The sequence below is a fragment of the Penicillium griseofulvum genome, assembly GCF_001561935.1.
Source record: "Penicillium griseofulvum strain PG3 chromosome Unknown contig_6, whole genome shotgun sequence".
Lineage (NCBI taxonomy): Eukaryota > Fungi > Ascomycota > Eurotiomycetes > Eurotiales > Aspergillaceae > Penicillium > Penicillium griseofulvum.
The window spans coordinates 108,387-122,078 of record NW_024467419.1 but is presented as its reverse complement, the minus strand read 5'-3'; the positions used below and the strand labels follow the sequence as shown (position 1 = coordinate 122,078).

Below are 13,692 nucleotides of genomic sequence, written 5' to 3'. Positions count from 1 at the left end.
TCACCGCATAGGTAGACATCCGTGGCAGTCATCGTGTTGGGAGTAGACATGAGTGACGTATGGACAATACGACGTTCGAAGTAGGATGAGTTCCTGTCAACATCAACGACCAAGATTATCACAACTCTACGCATGCGCGGAAGGTTCTCATACTCTCCGGATCTAGATATCATCTGGAGGGCTGGGAACCCGCAGAGATGTTGATACCCCTAACTTGTACGTAAATAATATTATACCAGGCTCCATTTGCTTATACCCGAATTTGAAGTATAGGTCGACAAAGTACCAAGCTATGGCTGCCTATATTCCTGTTTGAGTATGGAGCACAGAGAAGTCAGAATGCGTCACTATCCTAAATCATAGGAAATGGTGCACATAGTGAAAATCTGGAATGCCTGCGGGTATTGTACGATGTAGTATGTACCTTCGTCCCTGGTGGTCGTACCTGTCAACCTGAAGAAGTCAGTTAGGGTTTTGCTGAGCCATACCATATTAAGACTAGCGTTCGATAACAGTCAGATAAGTATATGATCACGTGCAGCGGAGCTTCCGCGGAGAGATTGAGACAAACATCTCGACTTGGCGCGACTCAATAGAACAGGTATTTGGGGCCCGGCCGTTTCGTGTACCTGCCGAAAATAGCTCCGCTATTGCACGTTTGGTGATAGGAACAATTGCCACTTGATACCAAGCCAAGAATGAACCAAGCCACGAGGCGCGTAGCGTCGCATATCCTCCGCAGACCTCGCAACACAGTACGTCTGGGAAGCGTGGGAAGATGGAACTCCACGTTTGAACAGAGAGAATGGTCCACTCCGCTAGCGAAAACATTGGCCAGTGTCATGAAGGTACCTATACACTTCGCTTTACTTCTCACAGCACTTTTATTGACCATTCGCTTCTGAAAATTAGGTCACTGGTCCCGTCCCAATCGCCGCGTTCATGCGCCAGGTCTTGACCTCCCCAGATGGCGGATATTATACGACTCGGGGCGAGGGTGGGGGTGTCTTTGGCAAAAACGGTGATTTCGTTACCTCGCCCGAGATCTCACAGGTTTTTGGAGAGTTGATCGGTATATGGACGATCGCCGAGTGGATGGCACAGGGACGGACAAGGAGTGGTGTTCAGCTGATGGAAGTTGGCCCAGGAAAGGGAACGCTGATGGATGATATGCTGCGGGTGAGTAGTATCATTTATTCCTGTCTTGCCTTTATGAGAAAAAGAGAACAAGAAGCTCATTGGGTGGCCACAATTTCTATAAACAGACTTTCCGAAACTTCAAGTCCTTTTCTTCAAGTGTTGAGGCTATTTATCTCGTGGAAGCTAGCGGGACGCTCAGAGAAGTGCAGAAGCGGCTGCTGTGCGGCGAGGAGGCTGTGATGGAGGAGACAGATATCGGGCACCGGAGTGTGTGCAAGTACTTTGATGTACCTGTTATCTGGGTGGAGGATATTCGTCTTCTACCACATGGTGAGTAATTATCCTAAATCCATGGCCCGTTTGTGTGGTGCTAACCAGAGACACCGGTGATATAGAGGAAGGCAAGACACCCTTCATCTTCGCACATGAATTCTTCGATGCGCTCCCAATCCATGCGTTCGAGTCTGTTCCCCCATCACCGGAGAATCAGCAGGCCGATGAGCCACGAAAGATCATGACTCCCACCGGCCCAGTAGAACTCCATAATCCACCCAAACACGTGAACACCCCGCAATGGCGTGAGTTGATGGTGACATTAAATCCAAAAGCCGTCGAAGAGAACATTGAAGGAGAGCCCGAGTTCCAATTGACCAAAGCCAAAGCTTCCACACCGTCATCGCTAGTGATTCCAGAGATCTCTGAGCGTTACCGAGCACTCAAATCGCGGCCAGGCTCGACCATTGAAATCAGCCCCGAGAGTCGAATCTATGCTGCAGACTTTGCGCGCCGCATCGGTGGTGATTCTGCTTCTGCGATTGCTGCTAAAAAGACCTCTGCCCAACCCCCTTCATCACAAAAGAAGACTCCATCTGGCGCAGCGTTGATCATGGATTACGGGACATTGTCAACTATCCCTATCAACTCGTTGCGCGGAATCAAAAGTCACAAGAAAGTTGCACCTCTCTCAGAACCGGGACGTGTGGATGTCAGTGCGGATGTAGATTTCACTTCGCTGGCTGAAGCGGCCATCGAAGGTAGCGATGGCGTCGAGGTCCACGGTCCTGTTGAACAGGGTGACTTCCTCGGGGCTATGGGTATTGAAGAGCGCATGCGACAGCTCCTCCGCAAAGTGCAGGATGAAGAGCACAGAAAGACACTAGAGACTGGCTGGAAGCGATTGGTTGAGAAGAGCGGAGGGTCTATGGGACAGATCTACAAGGTCATGGCCATTGTACCTGAAAACGGAGGACAGAGACGGCCTGTTGGGTTTGGAGGCGGCATTCAAATGTAAACTCGCAAATATATCCATCTTGTCCTTCGATAGGCTCAGAGCATAGCCTGTTCATTTCATGTACAATACATTTTCATTTCCATCAAACATAATAATATGGATTCGCCTAGCATATAGAAACAATCGAATATAGCTCCTCGGTCCCAATCTTCCAGAGTAATATGTAAAAAGCGAAAATGAAAAGCATCAATGCATCTAAGTGGTATCTCTCCCATCCAGTTCGTTAATCTCATGAAAAACAAGGCCTAGCTAATATTCCTCCCAAATATCCGCAACATAAGCCTCGGTCAGTTTAGTATCGTTGCCATACTTCTGCTGCCATTCCACAAACCCACCCTCGAGCACAAATACTTGTTGCTTCTGGCTCTCCTCTGCGCCAAGCGCGCTCTCGCGCTCGCGGGCATAGCGAAGGGCAGCAGAGGGACCACGCTGCTGACTGAGTGCACAATGGAAGACAACGGTTTTCTTGTCTTTGAGAGTGCGGATAAGCTCAGGCATGCGCACGTCCAGACTTGAGCTGGGGACCCAAGTTGATGAGTGGATGTGACCACCAATGTGGTCTGTTTCAACTATTAGCTGATAGTTTACAAGTATACTTTGAAGAACAGTTATTCACCTGAGTCTCGGACGTCAACAATCGCTAGATTGCTTAGTTCGCTAGTTGATAGCAGGGCCGCTAGAACATCACGGCCCATGCGGGGGAGAGTTGCAATCGAGATGGATGACATTCTTTTTTTGGCGCACTTTTATGGGATTTATATGTCCAGAGAGGTATTCAAGATGGAAAGAGACCGATATTTGTAAGTTCACGAGATATGTAGGTGCGATATTTGCGATCTCAGCAAATGCCCCAAAACCATATGGCACGTGACCTACAATTTCCTTTCCAATCGGGGGACGATGATTTTCCGTCACGGCAACATCGAGCACCTCCGACCCTACACGCCCACCTTGACCAATATTTCCTTCTCAAGCGCAGGAGACAGTCCAATTCACCCCCATATATCTGCTCCTTGACACAAGCGAGTCCAATTAAAATGGACTTCCGCCTCCTGGCCCGCAGCCTCCGGGCCAGGCCAACACCATGCCTCCAACAGCAGACCCAGCTGCACCGCGTCGCCTTCCTCAACAACGGAGTGCGCTACAATTCCTCCACCTCATCTCCAAGCCCACCCTTCAAACCCACATCTCCCACCGACCAGCCAAGCACAGCCCCCGAGGCCGCGAAGCAAGCCCAAACCCCGTCCAACGTCGACGGGCCACACACAGCTGCCCGCGAGTCCGCCCCCCGGGCCGCACAGCAATCTCGCAAGCCGGTCTCCGACTTCGACGACATCCTTAGCAGACTCGACCTCAACAAGCCCCGAGAAGCACCCAGCAGCCAGCGTCGGATCTTCTCAGACTCGCTTTCCCGTGCTGTCGGCGAAGGCGCACAGAGCAGCTACCGGGCGCGGTCTCGGGCGCCTCTTCCTACACGCAAGGTCGAGCTGAAGCTCGGACCCACGCTTGGTCGTCAAGTTCATGTTGAGCCTGAGCGTGGTACTGACTTGGGTGCGGCGCTGCGCAAGCTTCAGGCTACTCTCGCGCAGAATAGCGTTCGGAATGATGCTCACAGCCAGAAGTTCCATGTGCGGAAGGGTATGGTGCGCAAGCAGCAGAAGATGATGCGGTGGAAGAAGCTGTTCAAGTTCTCCTTCCAGGGGACTGTGAAGAAGATTCAGCGTATGCAGGCGCAGGGTTGGTAGTTTTATGCCCGCTCTTTTGCTTGGGCTGTTGTGCTTTTCCATGTCTACTCGGGTTGTATGTATATACTGAGGAGGCTGGTGTGGGTGATTGACTGAGTGGACAGGATGGCATTTGCCTGAAAATTGGTGTTTTCTTTGTTACTTGTACAACTATTATCCAGGTACTTAGTTTTTCTCTTGAATTTGGCTCTTGCATTAGATATGGAATGCATTGGATTTGTTCGATCACTTGGGACATAGCATCATGATATGTCCATGGTAGAGCACTAGCTTTCTGCTGGTCAATTCTGCCTCTCAAGTTAGGTACACTGTACACGTCGTAGACGCCACTCTATACCCAGGCTATACGCCATTCCCCTCGGTTCTACATATCAATCCCTCTTCCCACTTGGGAACCCATATCCACTTCCAACCCCGTTTCCACTCCCATTGCTACTAGGAGGGCCGGAGTAACCACCGTACCCATTGTTCTTCCCCCCATTGCCAAAGACAACACCAGGACCCTTCGCTCCGCGCGTGGGAGTTCCACCCAAAAGCCCATCTCCATGCCAAATGGCTCGGCCACGTCCACGCCCACCATTACGCTCCCAGAACAACGCAACTAGCGCGCCAACAGAAGCAGCCATAACAAAGAACACTAGCTTAAAAAAGAAAGACCCAGAGTTCTTCCCAGATCCAGTTGCCAAAGCCAGCCATGACTCCGAAGCAGGACGTGTCGGCCACCCAATACTGGCACCACCCTCCAGCCACGCAACGTGGAAAGAGAAGGTAAGCGGCTCCCCGCGCACAACCTTAGTGCCATGTCCAGCAGTCCAAGGCTCGCGCGCCGCCTGAGCAAGAGCAACAGCCTCCTCGTCCTCGTCAAGCTTGGCATTCTTGCCGGTATTGTCGAACTCCGGAGTCGAGTAGGCAATACCGCCAACCACGAACCCGGGCTGTCCAGACTGGCCGGGTCTGGTCTTAGTGTTCTGTTCTGCGGCTGCGTCCGAGGCCATGTTGTGCATGACGACGTTCATATCCGTCCAGATATGCAAATGGCTCAGCTGGAGCGTGCCCTGCAGCGCGATTGTGAGCGGCGTGAATGGTGGCCCGTTGTCCGCTAGTGCGGAGAGGGTGTCTGCCTCTCCTGACTTCTGGTCCGAGTCTTTGTCTGGGTGTGCTGCGCCGGCGGATGGTGTTAGCGGCGCTGTTGGCACGCGGCAGGTCATTGGCACATCTGAGTGCACGTAGAACTCGAGGAGATGGTATAGCTCATCGGAGAGGGAGGCGATGGTGCATGTTATTGTTTCGGAGACGCCGTAGTGGAGGGAGAGAGGGCGGGCGGTTTCGTTGCAGGTCACGAAGGGGACGTATTGGAGTTTGCCGAGATTGTCGGTGACCTGGATGTTTTCGCAATTACTATTAGCTTCGTGGTTTTTGGTGGTCTGCGCCATTGTCTTTATTTCAGGAGATGGTAGGCAGGCTGGTGGCGCTTACATGTTCTCCTTCCCTGTGATGTAGAACAAGCGATGGTTAGCCATGCTGTAGGGATTACTTGAAGAATGATCTCACATTGTCCGGTTTAGACATGATACTGGGATATCCTCTCTCAGTTTGTATCCCTCGCTGCGGTCATTGGTGTTCCCCGCAAGTGCGCCGGTTGGCCACAATGCGCCTGTCAGCGATAGCAGCGCCAACGCTGCAGAAGACGGGCTCAATTGGTGTGTAGGAGACATTGACGCTTTTTTTTGGTTTCAATTGTAGGATGGTATTCGCCCAGCGTCGGCGAATTTCCAGAGTTCGAGGATTGCGCAGGAGTAAAGGACGAAGCTCTACCGCGTTGCGGAGTTGCGGACAACAAAGCGGGTTTCCCCTTGCTGTGACTTCCAACCGCCTCGGTACTTCCACTTGTATAACTTAAATATTCTTATTTTATAAAGTGATTCGGAATACAAAATATTAATTGGTAACGAAAATTTGGTGAATCATTCATTTGTTCTCAAACCAAGAAAAATATGTGGAAAATCGTTGCTCGTCAAAACTACACACATCTCACGGTCCTTCATATAAGGTTAAAACATTCTAAGCCAGATTGGCCTTCTGCTTGAAAGCAAGCAACAGACCACTGGTCGAGCTGTCGTGGTTAGCACCCTCGCCCGCGGTCTCCAGCTCGCTCTGGATGTTCTTAGCAAGGGCCTTGCCCAACTCGACACCCCACTGGTCGAACGAGTTGATGTTCCAGACAGCACCTTCGGTGAAGGTGACGTGCTCGTAGTAGGTGATCAGAGCACCCAGAGTGGAGGGGGTGATCTTCTGAGCCAAAATGGAGGTGGTGGGGCGGTTGCCCAAGAAAGTCTTGTGGGCAACAAGCTCCTCCGCAGCACCCTCGGCCTTGACCTGAGCAGGGGTCTTTCCAACCATCAGAGCCTCGGATTGAGCAAGGAAATTAGCAGCCAGCATGCGCTGGTGCTTGCCACCCTCGACGGGGTTGTGGGACTCAGCCGCCATCAAGAAATCGGCGGGGATGAGCTTGGTGCCTTGGTGCAGAAGCTGGAAGAAGCTGTGCTGCGCGTTGGTGGCAGGCTCACCGAACAGGATGGGTCCGGTGGTGTACTTGACGTACTCGCCAGTGCGAGTGATGGCCTTTCCGTTGCTCTCCATAGACAACTGCTGCAGGTAGGCAGGGAAGCGGTGCAGGTACTGATCGAAGGGAGCGACCAGGTGGGTTTGAGCACCGAAGAAATCGCTGTACCAGACGCTCAGCAAACCACCAAGAGCGGGGATGTTCTTCTCGAGGGGGGTTTCCCGGAAGTGCTTGTCCATGGCCTGGGCACCAGCTAGGAACTGGTGGAAGTTATCGTAACCGATGTACAGAGCAACGGACAGACCAATGGCACTCCATACGGAGTAACGTCCACCAACCCACGACTCGAATCCGAACATGTTCTTGGCATCAATGCCAAACTTAGTGACCTCGGACTCGTTGGTAGACAGGGCCACGAAGTGCTTAGCAATGTGTGAGTCTTCCTTAGCAGACTTGAGGAACCAAGACTTGGCGGTGTTGGCGTTGGTGCAGGTCTCTGCGGTAGTGAAGGTCTTAGAGGCAATCAGGAAAAGGGTGGTCTCCGGGTCGGAGTCCTTGAGAGCTTCGGCGATGTGGGTGCCGTCAATGTTGGAGACGAAGTGGAGCTTAATGTCGGGGTGGCCGTAAGGCTTGAGAGCCTCGGTGACCATTACAGGGCCACTAGGTGCTGCTGTCAGCTACAATTCCTGGTTCACGAAGGGCAGGTAAACTTACAGATCGGAACCACCGATACCAATGTTAATAATGGTGTTGATCTTCTTGCCGGTGTAACCCTTCCACTCGCCGCTGCGGACCTGCTCAGAGAACTCCTTCATGTGCTCGAGCACGGAGTTGACATCCTCAACCACGCTCTTGCCATCAACCTGCATGGGCTCATTGGCAACATTGCGCAGAGCAGCGTGGTAGACAGCACGGTCCTCGGTGAAGTTGATGTGATCACCGCGGAACATGGCATCACGGAGCTCCTCAACATTGGCCTCCTTAGCGAGCTTGACCAGAAGAGAGACAGTCTCCTGGGTGAGGAAGTTCTTGGAGAAATCGAAGAGGATCTCGGTGTTATCTACTGTATTGGCGAACTTGTGGCTGAAGTTTTCGAAACGCTTAGGGTCCTTCTGGAATTGATCCTTGAGGACCAGGTTGCGACCCAAGGTAGTGTGGTGCTCCTGGAGCTCCTTCCAGGCAGGAAGGTCACTGGTTTGCGAAAAGCCGGGCATGATGACGATGAGGGGTTCTATGGGCAGAGTGTTAGTGCGGGGCAAACGGGATTTAAAGAAGAAAGTGAGGTTTAAATGTATCAAAGAATTGTAAACTTACAAGAAAATGTGTGAGAGACAGAGTAAAGAGTAAAGAAACAAAAAAAAGGTAAGAAAAGCAAATGGCGTCAGTTGCATCCGGCGTGTTGGGGTCCGGTCGTGGGGCAAACATCATTATTGCCGCATTCAGGCTGTTATTTCACTTTCAGCCACTTTACTTGTTTTTATCGTTTTACTCGTTTTACTACGATGGTTTTTCTTATCGGAGCTTTTCAAATTTGTTATTTACTCCTGTTATTTTCAGAATGTACTGAAACATCTATACCCGGTATACCAATTGGGCCATTTTTAATCTCAAACTCCGTAGGCTATCGCTATTACTATTTTAGGCCCGGACCAATTTGATTCCAGAACTGTATTCTTGGAGGGGCATTGAAAATTGAACGGCTATAGCTTCTAGTTAAAATGGTCCTATTCTCAAGAAAACCAATACATTGAACTGCTTAACAAGATACTGCTACTACAAGTCTACATTCAATATTCCTTTTCCTCGCTAAGGTATTCTTAATGTTAAACATTCAATTGTTGTTATTTTGAGTGTAAACAGGTCGAGCACAAGATGTACACAAAGTGTACTCCGGAGGAAGGCGGCATTCGCAATCCAAACAGCGCAACAGCGCACCTGCCGCATCTATCGGGACAATTCACCGCGAACCTCACCGCCCCGTGCTTTTCTTGTTGCCGATCTTTGAATTGAGACTTGATCAACATCACTTTCTCAGTGGTACGACCTGGCACGATGTACAATCCTTACCAAGGTAAGACTGCTTTTTTTCTTGGTCTTTTGAGAAGAAGGTTTTGATAATCTGAAGAAACTAACTCTTACATAGCTCCGGGTCTTTATGGACGCGCACCTGACTATGGTGCATATGGTACGCCTCCGGGCATGGGTGAGTTCGCTTTTCCATTATTTTATCTTCAATTTGAAACTGACTAGCTCCAGCACCTCCTCCAGGGATGGCTGCTCCAGGAACCGCTGCTCCTCCCGGCATGCAGCAAGCAAATGCCCAGCCTGGTCGTCCAGGAAGCTTCCCGCCGAACTTCCAGCCGCCCGTCAATATGCCAAACATCAATTTCTCTGCACCAGTGATTCGCTTGGGTACATCGGGCCCGGCCAAACCGGCAGCTCAAGAGAGCACTCGGGAACGGGGATCTGATGTTCCTGGCCGTCGCAGTGGTTTGGGATCAATGTCAATGGATACCCAGCGCCACCATGGTCGTGATACCATGATGCCGCTCCAGCCACCTACTCGCGATGAGATTGTGCGCACGATTTTTATCGGCGGTATTACGGAAGGCGCTGGTGGTGATGATGGTATTGAGCGCATTCTACGATCTACTGGTATCTTACGTCGCTGGATTCGCGGTACAGATGCTAACGATAAGCCTTGCCGGTTTGGCTTTGCTGAGTATGATGACCCGGAGAGTCTTGAGGTTGCTGTTGAGACCTTGAAGAACGTCGAAGTGCCGGTCAAGAGACAAACACCCCGCGCGGAAGGTGACGAGGAACAAGAGGTCGAAAAGAGCAAGCTTCTGGTGCGTATACATTGTCTACCTTTCCTCATGTATATTTCTTCTAACTTGTTTGATAGGTCGTCGTCGACGAAGGGACCCTCACCTACCTTGAGCAATTCGAGTCTAGCCGAGCCGAACAAGATCCCGAGGAACGCCAGGCACGTTTCACCGCTGCCCGCAAAAATCTTGATAATGTCTTGTCCAGCCTCTTCCACCCCGTTGCCCCCCTCCAAAAGGAGGAGGTGTCGGCCGTTGATCGGGAAGGCGACATCGAAATGAAGGATCCCGAGCTTGCGAAGGATGGCGAAGTAGTTACTATTCCCATTACAGTGGATGATGAGCTGGCCGATATCCCCCCTGAGATGCGTGCTAATGTGGCCAAGGAGATCGCAGCTTTCCGTGAACGAAGCACCCGCCGCGACATCGAGCGTATGAAACGCGAGGAAGAGATCGAGGCAATGGAGCGTGCGCGCAATTCTGGCTCTCGGATCAATCGACTTGCTTCGCCTCCGGTATCTGCCCCCAGTGGCCCTGCTGCTGGTACTAACGGTATTCCGTTGGGCCCACGAGATCGTCATGTGTTTAACGCACCTTCTGGCCCGAAGGCGTTCGGTGTCCAGATTCCCAAGGATTATCAGAATGGAGTTGCTTTTGTCAATGGCGGAGCCCTCAATGGAGTCTCCATTGACCGCGAAGACGAGGATTCCGATGCCAGCGACGAGGAAATTGAACGCCGCCGACAAGATCGGCTTAATGCTGAGAAAGAGAAGCAGTTCGCAGACCAAGAGCGCCGCTGGCTTAGTCGTGAGCGCAGCCGAACCGCTGCCCTAGAACGAGAGAAGAAGCGCGAAGATGAGGAAGATGAAAAGTTGCAAGCTGCGCATGATGAGATGGAAGGACGACTTGCTGCTTGGAATGACGATATTGAGGAAAGCCGCAAGGCGGTCGATTACTACGCAGACCGTGGTGCCTGGCTCCGGAACCGTGCAAGCTTCCGTGCTCGTGAGACCAAGATTGACGATGCTGATCGAGCTGCCGAGGATCGCGAACGTGTTCAATCCGCCAAGCAGCAAGAGCAGGCTCGCGGTATGGCTGACGACTTCCTCGCCCGCCAGGCAAAGGAGCTCGAGACACGTCCCCAGGAGGCACCGCGGGAACCCCAACGCTTCAAGCTCTCTCTTGGAGCCGCTGCGCAGAAGGCCCAGGCCGCAACCACCCGCCGCGCAATGGCCGATGTGGAAGGTTTGCTGGAGGATGAGGAAGAGCCCGTTGCTGCAACCCGTCGCCCTCTTATTCCAATCAAATTCGATTCCGCCGCCGAGGCTGCAGGCCTCACGGACGAGGAACGTGCTCAAGCAGCCCGTCAACTCGCAGCAGAGATTCCGGCCGAGAAGGAAGGCCTGTGGAACTGGGCTGTCAAGTGGGAATTCGTGGACGATGCTGTTATCACCGACCAGCTCAAGCCGTTCGTCGAGAAGAAGATTGTCGAATATCTTGGTGTCCAGGAGCAAATGTTGGTCGATGTGGTGGAGGAACATGTGCGGAAGCATGGATCGCCTCAGGAATTGGTGGAGCAACTAGCAGAAGTGAGTATTGACCCATTCATTGTCTATGAAATAAGTTACTGACCACTGTTCCCTATAGGCATTGGACGAAGAGGCCGAGGTCCTTGTTCGCAAGCTTTGGCGGATGATCATTTTCTGTTCTGAGAGCGAGAAGCGAGGTTTGTCCTCGTAATCTACATAACTGTGCCTAACCAGTGAAATAGTTCTACACAAATGAATCAATTGTGAGATTACCCCAGACTCCAGAAAATCGGGTCTAGTCCGAGTTGATGCAACCGTCCACGTAGCATGGGGTAAATCACGGAATAGCTCCGAATTATACTCTCTTCACTTCCATTGGTGGAAGAACGTAATTTCCCGGCATTTGTTATTCTCCACCAATGAGAACGGCAAAAAACTAAAGTGGGATAAACTGGAGGCGCGGGGGAATATATTGGCTGTATACATATATGAAGTGGAATCCTTTTGAAATTGTTGAATATTTCTCTCTTTTCTTTTGTGTCTTTGGAGCTCTATACCCAGATCTATATTCGCATCTCGACCTAGATTGACTTTGTTTATCTAGTACCTTGTGCCAGCATTATTGTTAGACATTAAGATCAAACTTACATCTACAACTATTCACAATGGTCAAAATCACTGGCTTCAGCACGCGGGACGTGCGGTTCCCGGTATGTCAATTGTGCCCCAAGCATTTCTCCACACCCAATGAGCCCAATACTGACTAGCTCACCATAGACGTCCCTTGACAAGACCGGTTCAGATGCTATGAACGCAGCCGGTGATTACTCTTCCGCCTACTGCATTATCACCACAGACTCGGAATACTCCGGACATGGCATGGTATGTAATGCCACATCACCCATCCGCAACACTCCAATTAACCCAAGCCCTTACAGACATTCACAATCGGCCGCGGAAATGAAATTGTCTGCGCAGCAATCTCCCTACTCGCCCCGATGGTAGTTGGCAAAGACCTGGATGAAATGACCGCCGACTGGGGTAAGACCTGGCGATACCTCGTCTCCGACAGCCAGCTGCGCTGGATCGGTCCCGAGAAGGGTGTGATCCATCTCGCCCTCGGCGCTGTTGTCAATGCCCTCTGGGATATATGGGCCAAGACCCTCGGCAAGCCCGTCTGGCGCATCATTGCTGACATGACCCCCGAGGAGTACGTGCGTTGCGTTGATTTCCGTTATATCACTGATGCCATCACTCCCGAAGAGGCTATCAGTTTGCTGAAGGAGGTTGAGTCTGGCAAGCAGGAGCGTATTAAGGAAGCCGAGGCCAGCAAGGCTGTCCCTGCTTACACTACTAGTGCCGGGTGGTTGGGATACAGCAAGGATAAGCTGAAGTCATTGTTGGAGCAGAGTGTTGAGCAGGGATATAGACATTTCAAGCTTAAGGTTGGAGCTGATTTGGAAGATGATAAGACTCGCTTGCGTATTGCACGTGAGGCTATTGGATATGACAAGGGTAATATTTTGATGGTCGATGCCAACCAGGTACGTTATATTTCTTCGGGCTGGTTTCGTTACACATTCGACTAACACTTGGGAAATAAATAGGTCTGGTCCGTCCCCGAGGCAATCACCTGGATGCAAGAACTTGCCGAGTTCAAGCCCTGGTTCATCGAAGAGCCCACCTCCCCCGATGACATTCTCGGCCACGCTGCCATCCGCAAGGCCCTGGCTGATACCCCATACGGCCCTGTTGGCGTGGCCACAGGCGAGATGTGCCAGAACCGCGTGATCTTCAAGCAGCTTCTGCAAGCCGGTGCTTTGACTGTCCTGCAGCCCGACGCCTGCCGTGTTGGTGGCGTGAACGAGGTTTTGGCTATTCTCCTGCTTGCACGTAAGTTCGGCATCCCTATCGTGCCACACTCGGGTGGTGTCGGTCTGCCAGAGTACACTCAGCACTTGAGCACAATCGATTATGTTGTTGTTACCGGCAAGAAGAGTGTCCTCGAGTATGTTGATCATCTCCACGAGCACTTCGTCCACCCGTCCAGCGTTAAGGATGGTTACTATGTTACTCCCTTCGAGCCTGGATACAGTGTTGAGATGAAGGCCGAGAGTATGGATGCTTTCGAATACCCCGGTCAGGAGGGCAAGAGTTGGTGGAGATCGGAGGAGGCTAAGACAATTATTGATGGACCCAGAGTTGTATAGATTTGATGGGCTTGAGTGTGTGGGTTGTTATAGACGTTATGTGTTTATGTGTATTCATGTCAATAGGTTTCAAAATTTGTTTTGCATATAGTACTCACCCAGAAGTCTGGATTGAGTCGAAGGTTATACTTAGAAATGGATTTGTGCAAATTCATCAACATATATGGATCCCCAGGACCAAATCGAATTTGTTGAGTAAATGTGGGACTAGCGCAATAATGGTAGAAACCCAGAAAGTTATGATACATGTTACAGGTCATAATAAGAGCCTGAGTGGACGGCCAGTGGCCCTGTCCTAAAAAAATACAAGGGAAGCGCGTTTTCTAAACTGACACAGAACAGCGCGGGGAAAGCGCCAGAACAAAAGTTCAGAGGCTGTGAATGTTCAA

The 13,692-nt window shown here is 51.2% G+C and overlaps 7 protein-coding genes across 7 annotated transcripts; 4 read left to right on the top strand and 3 right to left on the bottom strand.

The window, feature by feature from the left end:
- Positions 1–698: 698 nt before the first annotated feature.
- Positions 699–2,431, top strand: PGRI_071920 (putative S-adenosyl-L-methionine-dependent methyltransferase MidA; the record flags this gene model as incomplete). The annotated part of the gene is made up of 4 exons (XM_040794906.1): positions 699–848; positions 913–1,179; positions 1,266–1,470; positions 1,536–2,431. The coding sequence occupies 4 exons, from the start codon at positions 699–701 to the stop codon at positions 2,429–2,431; spliced, it is 1,518 nt and encodes a 505-aa protein (XP_040652583.1).
- Positions 2,432–2,680: 249 nt separating this feature from the next.
- On the bottom strand, positions 2,681–3,159 carry PGRI_071910 (phosphatase YCH1; the record flags this gene model as incomplete). Its single annotated transcript, XM_040794905.1, has 2 exons — positions 2,681–2,991; positions 3,048–3,159. 2 exons carry the CDS (start codon positions 3,157–3,159, stop codon positions 2,681–2,683), a joined length of 423 nt encoding a protein of 140 aa, XP_040652582.1.
- Positions 3,160–3,468: 309 nt separating this feature from the next.
- Positions 3,469–4,176, top strand: PGRI_071900 (mitochondrial 37S ribosomal protein bS21m; the record flags this gene model as incomplete). Its single annotated transcript, XM_040794904.1, has 1 exon — positions 3,469–4,176. One exon carries the CDS (start codon positions 3,469–3,471, stop codon positions 4,174–4,176), a length of 708 nt encoding a protein of 235 aa, XP_040652581.1.
- A 371-nt stretch (positions 4,177–4,547) lies between these two features.
- PGRI_071890 (uncharacterized protein) lies at positions 4,548–5,609 on the bottom strand (the record flags this gene model as incomplete). The annotated part of the gene is made up of 1 exon (XM_040794903.1): positions 4,548–5,609. The coding sequence occupies one exon, from the start codon at positions 5,607–5,609 to the stop codon at positions 4,548–4,550; it is 1,062 nt and encodes a 353-aa protein (XP_040652580.1).
- A 628-nt stretch (positions 5,610–6,237) lies between these two features.
- PGRI_071880 (glucose-6-phosphate isomerase) lies at positions 6,238–7,953 on the bottom strand (the record flags this gene model as incomplete). Its single annotated transcript, XM_040794902.1, has 2 exons — positions 6,238–7,399; positions 7,454–7,953. 2 exons carry the CDS (start codon positions 7,951–7,953, stop codon positions 6,238–6,240), a joined length of 1,662 nt encoding a protein of 553 aa, XP_040652579.1.
- Positions 7,954–8,791: 838 nt separating this feature from the next.
- PGRI_071870 (uncharacterized protein) lies at positions 8,792–11,349 on the top strand (the record flags this gene model as incomplete). The annotated part of the gene is made up of 6 exons (XM_040794901.1): positions 8,792–8,810; positions 8,883–8,942; positions 8,996–9,588; positions 9,645–11,153; positions 11,212–11,290; positions 11,336–11,349. 6 exons carry the CDS (start codon positions 8,792–8,794, stop codon positions 11,347–11,349), a joined length of 2,274 nt encoding a protein of 757 aa, XP_040652578.1.
- Positions 11,350–11,758: 409 nt separating this feature from the next.
- On the top strand, positions 11,759–13,303 carry PGRI_071860 (L-fuconate dehydratase; the record flags this gene model as incomplete). Its single annotated transcript, XM_040794900.1, has 4 exons — positions 11,759–11,803; positions 11,871–11,975; positions 12,032–12,637; positions 12,701–13,303. The coding sequence occupies 4 exons, from the start codon at positions 11,759–11,761 to the stop codon at positions 13,301–13,303; spliced, it is 1,359 nt and encodes a 452-aa protein (XP_040652577.1).
- Between the last annotated feature and the right edge of the window lie 389 nt (positions 13,304–13,692).